The following is a 7227-nucleotide window of genomic DNA, read 5'->3' as shown; positions in this document are numbered from 1 at the left end:
GGCTCTTCATTGCCTCCAACAAGCAGCGCCTCGACGAGTACAAGAGGCTCATGTCGGCAGGAAGAAGCCCCCCCGTGTGTCCCCCGGCCGGGTGGGCTGCGGGAGGTGGTGGGGGTGGTGATCTCCTGCCCATGGGACCTGGGGGTCCCAGGGCTGCGGAGCCCCTGGGGTCTCCGAATGGCCTCGTCCCTCCCTACCTTCCCACCCAGGAGAGCTGCGGGTGGCCTGTGGTGGGCTTCCAGAGCAGCCTCCTGGCTTCCGTGAGGCTGCTGAAATTAGGCAAATTGCTGGCAAAGTTGGCAAAATTAAATCCAGCCATGGATTTTTGCCCTTTCAGATAGTGGCTGCATCGGTTTCCCAGGGTAGCATCATTTTTCCCAGCTGCATGGGCAGCTTGCATGCGAATACAGGACCATAGTCCTGAAATCTGTGCAGACCATCCCACCCCACGCTGGATTCAGGGCTTGCCTTGGTGCCGCAGTTGCCTCATCTGGGAGATAAACACATCCTGGGGGGCTCCTTCTCCTCCAGCAGCAAGTGATGAGCAAAGCTTTTGCTGCCTGCTTGAGCTCCCGGTTTTCCTGTCCCGTTGGCAGCTGGGGAAGGTGTACGGCGTGGAGTCCCATGTCCTGACTCCATCGCAGACCAAGGACCTGTACCCACTGATGAACGTCGATGACCTGTATGGCACGCTGTACGTCCCCAAGGATGGCACCATGGATCCAGCTGGTACCTGCTCCACGCTTGCCAGAGCAGCAGCTGCCAGAGGCGCTATGGTAGTTCCTAATTAGTAATTGCTTATTAATGCCTGTTGACCCTGGGAGACTTCATCCTCTGCTTCCCCACCTCCTCCTTTCCCACTGGGGCAGAGCTGCTCCTGCAGCATCAGGTCTTTGCCCAAGGTGTTGGCCTGTTCGGCTTTATGGCTGTTGGGGCCATAGCAACAAAGCTGGCAGGAACCACGAGATCCAGGGAAAATACGGGATGTAAAAAAAGACCTTTAGGAGCAAGACAAGGCAGTGCCCAAGGCAGGGTCCTCAGGAGAGCGGAGGTTTTAGGGTCAGGCAATGCAATCCATTCCTCAAGGAAGGGCACTACCAGCCCATCCTTGGTGCATTGCTTTGCTCATGTGCATGTGAATAATAAACGTCCTCTGCCGCTGCGGATGCACGGAGCAGGGGCTGAGGAGGGGTCTGTTGGTACCGGCGTAACAGTAAGAGCTGTTGGGAAAGGGAGATGCCTGTTGCCAACCTTTCCCAGATTTGGGGACTAGATGTCGGGCGAGCTGGGTTGTCCCACTGCCCTTGCAACCCTGCCGTGACTCTGCTGCCCTTCCTCTGCCACCAGATCATAGAGAACTGCCCGGTCACCGGCATCCAGGTCAGAGCTGACGATTTTGGGGTGAAGAGGGTGTATGCGGTGGAGACGGCCCACGGGACCATCCAGACTCCCTGCGTGGTGAACTGCGCAGGTACAGGGCACGAAGCACGGCGGGGAAGGTGGGGTGCCACAGGGTGGGGGGTGGCTTTGCACCCCGTGAGCCGGAGGGTCTGCATCGGTCCCTGTCCCCATGTCCCCCCCATCTGGCTGCCACCCCCAGACCACCGCAGGTCTGCGGAGGAGGGAGAGGTGCTCAGCGCGGGGCTGCTCTCTCCCTGCAGGCGTGTGGGCGCCAGCCCTGGGCCGGCTGGCCGGCGTGCACGTGCCGCTGGTGGGGATGCATCACGCCTACGTGGTGACCGAGCGCATCGAGGGCATTCAGGTCAGTCCGGGTGGCTGCAGATCGGCTGCTCTGCTCTGGAGGGCGGCGCGGGCGCCTGCCCCCCCATATGTGGCAGGGTGAGATGGGACAGACCCCCCTGGCTCCCCCGAACGTAAGGGACACCCCCCCGCCATCCCTGCCTTCAGCGCGAGCTCTGCAGGCACCTGGAGAAGTGCACCCCCCGCAGCTTCTCCTCCTAGCAGGACTATCAGACTACCTTTAACAGAGGCGTATTTAATATTTAACAACGTTATGGCTAGCAGGATAACTTTCTTCATTTCTTTTTCATCTCGGTAGAATTATTACAGGGTCTCTGATGTGTTTGGTGCCTGATAGCAGCATTCATAAAGATGCCAAACACTCTGAAGAAGCCCCCGTTGCCGGCAGGCAGAGGTGTAGCTCTCCAAGTGTTTCTAAACTCTCCCAAGAAATCTGTTCCTGCTGTCCGGCTGCAGGGAATCGTTCAGGAGCCAAAGGAGACTTCACTGACCCCAGCGCCAGGGCTTTGAGGATGATGCGTTATTTAGTCTCCATCCCACTGACATAGTCTGTGCCTGACTTTTCAGTCCGAGGTGCCTCATTTTAAAAATTGCTGGTGTCAATCATTACGTTTATATCCCAGTACCTCCGCTGTGCCGTACGGACACGGTGAGGAAGAGGCAGCAGCTTGCAGCCCCCGGTGCCTCCTGTTCAAGCCACTTAATTCCGTTTGTCACCATGAATTGCAGTAGGCCCTACACCAATGCTTCCCTGCTAAACGTCTCTCTATCCATTATTCACGAGAACAAATCCCTCGTTCTTTGCGCACTGCTGCCCGCGTGCCGTGCTGGCGCATCCTCCCGGGGAGGTGGGTGGCAGAGGAGTGATGCTCTCCAAGCTGGGCTCAGCCGCCGCGGCTGCTCCCGCTCCCCCGAGCATCCCCGGAGCTGCCCGTGCCGCGGAGGAGCAGCCGGGGGGGGCTGCTGCCCTGGTGCCTGTGCGAATGCACCCGCAGGGACACACAGCTCCTTCCCGCAGCGCCAGAGCTCACCAGCTGCTAATTAGGCAGGATTTGTGCAAGGTTCGGCTTCCAGCTTGGGTGCCTGGGCTCAGGCCTGGTGAACGGGCGCGCTGCCCGCAGCGTCGCTGCCTGCGTAAGCCGCTTTGCCCGTGGTTTGGGCCAGGTTTGCTGGAGCTGACCTGGGTGCAATGTGGGCACCCAAATTTCCACGGAGCCACCGCTGCTCCCATCCTCGGCAGGTCACTGCTGCATGTGCCGACCCCCTGCCCCAGACCCCCAGCTCATCCCGCTCAGCCTCTCTGGGGCAATGTTGGGGTCTCCCCATGGCTCTCGGCCCCCTCTCACCCCTCCGGTCCCCCCGCCCTGTTTTTCAGAACATGCCAAACGTTCGTGATCACGACGCCTCGGTGTATCTCCGTCTCCAAGGCGATGCCCTTTCTGTGGGTGGATATGAGTCAAACCCCATCTTCTGGGAGGAGGTGAGTGGTGCTGGGAGGTTTTCCAGGGGAACCAGGCAGGTTTCCAGGGAACCCACCTTGGAGGGGTGAGCACAGGCATGAGTGCCCCGGCCCCCAGCTCCTGCGGGTACTAACCTCCATGCGGCCGGTGGGGAAAGCATGGGGCAGCATCTTCCCTTTGGGTCTGTCTGGGGCATAGATATGAGGTGCAGAAGCAGCAGGCTGAGGTGAAAAGGATGGGCTGGGCTGGGAGGATTTAGAGGCCACCGTGTGGTCCCTGCCCTGCTGCATCATCCCTTTATCCAGGTGCAGGTGTCTTAATTTGGGCTGCTCATGAAAACCCAAAGAAACCAGAGTCAAAGCACCTCAATTTTCTGTAGTCTTGGAGGCTGCCAGGGCTGAGAAGTCCTTACACCCTCAGCTGTACTCTTTTTTTGTGTCCCAATTCCCTGTTTCCCACCTTCAGGTATCTGAAAAATTTGCTTTTGGCCTCTTTGATCTGGACTGGGATGTTTTCATGCAACACATCGAAGGTGCCGTCAAAAGGGTACCGGTGCTGGAGAAAACGGGCATTAAATCCACCGTCTGCGGGCCAGGTAAGGGTGGCAGCGGTGGCACTGTGGTGGCTGCGTTTCCCCAAGGATCTTGGTGGATGGAAGGGGAAACTTCATAACCTGGGGAGAAGAAAAAGTCTGCGAGCGGAGAGAAAGCAGCGGTGGTCTGGCTGCAATGGTGTCATCTTCCGAGGGGTGGCAGCCCAGGCTTAGCCTAGGTGGAGAAACCCCGGGAGCTCATGGCCTTGGTCCAACCCAGGGGGTGGCTAGCACAGATTTACAGCCGATGTGGCCACTGGCCTGGGGAATTAAGGGACAGATTTTTTTCAAGCAGTGGCCGTTGTTTTACCAAGTATTATTTTATATTATTATTTTTTACTACTTGCTTCTGGGCCGGTGGCATTAGATGTACCCGGCTTTACATCCCAGGCTATCTGGTGCGGAGTTAAAGGCCATAGCACGGCTGCAGTGGCAGCTGGAGTAGATGCCAGCCGTCGAACCCGGGCCCTACACACTTGGTTTGGCCTTGAAATCCACCACAGGCTAAAAAAAAAAAAAAAAAAAAAAAAAAAAAAAAAAAAAAAAAAATTTAAAAAATCCCTTTTTGCTGAAGCACTTAAAGGGAAACCCTCGAGGCACTCAGGGACGGAGCGATGCTGCCGTGCAAGGGGAAAGTAGGGCAGATAAAACATGACACGCGCAAGGCAGAGGCCTTGGCCCCGGGTACGGCGGGTTTGGTGAAACCACGGTGTAAGCAGAGCTGGTGGCCTCCGGTGGGGACCTGACTTCTTACAGATAAAGGTCTGGCATTCTGTAGCACAGTAAATGGCATTTCCAAAGGGTCAGTGCTGCTCCTTTCCTGCTTCTTGATCTAAACCAGCAGCCGGGTTGCTTGCGCCGCTGCGTCACGCTGAGCTGAAGCAAACGGCAAACGCTCGCCCTTTCTGCTGCGCGGGAAATGCTTCGGCGCCAGAACAGCGACCGTGCGCCACTTCAGGCGCAGGGGACGAATGCAGACCGAATTGGGGTGGTTTAAGCTGTTTCTGCTCCGCTCGCTGGTCCAACCCTGCAGCCGAGCGGGCCAAAGTCCCGTGTGAGCGCCCAGCATCCATCCCAGTGCAAAGGCAGCCAGGCTGGCGTGCACCGCTGGCGAAGGGGAGGTGCCTTGGGTGGTGCTCCTTGAACTCAGTAAATTTGTAGCCTGGCGTGCCACTACGCGGATATGGGCATGAAACAATCTTCTGACCCTCCTCTTGCCTTCTCCTGAGCGCAGAGGTCTTGGGAAACAAGCTGGGCATTAGAATCATAGAATCACTTTGGTTGGAAAAGACCTTTAAGATCATCGAGTCCAACCTTTAACCTAACCCTGCCATCCCACCATTAAACCATATCCCTAAGCACCTCATCTATCCTTCTTTTAAATACCTCCAGGAATGAGGACTCGACCATCTCCCTTTGCTGGGCATGGGAAGGACCAGACTGAACTCTGTCTTCCCTCTCTCCTTTCACGTGGATGGATGAACCACCATAAAATAGGGAGGAGGATTGCACACCTCTGGCGGGCTCTCTTCCTCTGTGCTCCCTAGTGGGGATTTGCACGGGGGCCATGGTTGATGGCCCTGTGGGGAGCGGGAGCTGGCAGCATGAGACATCATCAGCCCCGGAGCCTTGGGCGACATCAGCAGCAATCACTCAGCTGAATGAAGTAGCTTAAACTCATAAAATTTCCCAGCAGAAATCAATGAAAGTGAAAAATAGTCATAAAAATGAAATACGGGCCAGATGTTGAAGAGGCAATGGATGGGTCTGGGCAGCTCCCTTGACTGGGGGAGTGGGAGAAAGCAAGAGGCTGGGGCAGCCGCCGCAGTGCCTCGTGCACCTTCTGGTCGGGGATTCGTTCTGCTTCACAAATTTCCAACCTAAACCTTAACGCTGAGGTCCTCCCCCTGCAGTGCTGGCGTGCAGCGAGTGCTGCCGAGCTCCCCAGGGGCATGGAGGGCACGGTTAACCCGAGCCTGGGGTCTCGACGGTGCAGGGACAGACTGTGCGGCGCGCAGGGTGGCAAAGGAGCTTCCTTGTGCCACCAGCACCTGCCTCTGCCACCAGCAGTGCAATGTGTGTGTGTGTGTGTGTGCATATGTGTGTACTCGTGCAAGCTTCTGAAGCAAATATACGTGTATATATGTGTGTATATTTGCTTCAGGAGCTTGCACAAGACCCCTGTGTGATGCTGGGCATCCCAGTACGAGGGAAACCTTCCCTTTGGCCTCTGCTGCCTGGGCGCTGTTGGAGAGGTGCGGGCGGGGGATGCCCATGCTGAGATGCTGGGAAGCGCTTGGTGTTGGCCAAACTCTGGCTCTCTGGGAGCAGGACGAGGCCAGCACGGGGAGTTGTAGGAACCCTGCTCCTAGAGTGCATGATGTGTCCCCAAAACGTCCACCCTGCCCTTGCTGGCTCACGCCCCTCTCTGTCTTGCAGAGTCATTCACGGCCGACCACAAGCCACTCATGGGGGAAGCCCCAGAAGTCCGAGGCTTCTTTCTTGGCTGTGGCTTCAACAGCGCTGGTAAGAGAGACCTGAAGGGATCACACCTCGGGCATCCTCATGCGGGCATCGTACCCCGGGCAGAGCCCGGCATCCTCAGCTGTGCTTGGCCTCCTGGCCTCATCTGGGTCCTCGCCTCTTCCCCCAGGGATGATGCTGGGAGGCGGCTGCGGGAGGGAGCTGGCTCACTGGATCATCCACGGCCGGCCGGAGAAGGACATGTACGGCTACGACATCAGGTGTGTCACCCCGCCTGCCCCAGGTCCCCGTGGGCTGCGGGCTCCTTCATCCATAGGTGGTCCCTGGGGACGGGTTTCGAGGCAGGGCTGGGTGCTGGCATTGGGCGTGGGTGTCAGGCAGCGTCTGTGCCGCAGCCCGTGTCCCTCCGAGGAGCTGGAATCAATTAGGCTCAATAGCTTTAATGAATTTACACGTGGGGTTTATCTCATTTGCCTCATCCCACTTCTACGCAAACAGCTTCCATCAGACAGGAGGAGGTTGCGGTGATGGGAAAGGACAGGGTAATTACTTTTGGGTTTTGTTGTTGTGCAATTAGTGCCGTGCCTAATCCTCTAAGTTAATAATCGGGGGGGATGATTTCAACAGGAGAAAGATTAGCTGCCCCCCCTCCGCAGCGCGACACGGGCCAGCAGTTTTGGTTGTGCAGATGTTGGCTCTGTAATTGCTTTTGACTTGCTTCATTATATTTGATTGGGTTTGGGCTCCCTTAGAGGGCTGCTAGTGACAGCAACCACCTTGCCAGGGACAAAGCTTTTAAAATCATGTTGCGTTAGTGGCAAAGCTGGTAAACACGCCACTGACTCGGGCTGGGAGGAGAGGGGAGTCAGTGCTGGTGCCTGCAGAGGTCAGCGGGAGATGCCTTCCTCCAGCAGCCCTGCAGCTGGGCCA

The 7227-nt window shown here is 57.2% G+C and overlaps 1 protein-coding gene across 1 annotated transcript in view; it reads left to right on the top strand.

The window, feature by feature from the left end:
- Positions 1-7227, top strand: part of SARDH (sarcosine dehydrogenase) — a 43020-nt gene that overhangs the window by 8002 nt on the left and 27791 nt on the right. The window contains exons 4-11 of the mRNA XM_035897645.1: positions 4-56; positions 597-776; positions 1348-1471; positions 1662-1762; positions 3137-3241; positions 3687-3816; positions 6253-6339; positions 6467-6557. Coding sequence (XP_035753538.1) covers positions 4-56; positions 597-776; positions 1348-1471; positions 1662-1762; positions 3137-3241; positions 3687-3816; positions 6253-6339; positions 6467-6557 — 871 coding nt within the window. The remainder of the gene's footprint in view (positions 1-3; positions 57-596; positions 777-1347; positions 1472-1661; positions 1763-3136; positions 3242-3686; positions 3817-6252; positions 6340-6466; positions 6558-7227) is intronic.

This window comes from Egretta garzetta, unplaced genomic scaffold, assembly GCF_000687185.1.
Source record: "Egretta garzetta isolate BGI_Z169 unplaced genomic scaffold, ASM68718v1 scaffold417, whole genome shotgun sequence".
Taxonomy (NCBI): domain Eukaryota; kingdom Metazoa; phylum Chordata; class Aves; order Pelecaniformes; family Ardeidae; genus Egretta; species Egretta garzetta.
Note: the sequence above shows the minus strand (reverse complement) of the source record. Positions and strands in the feature narration are given on the sequence as shown.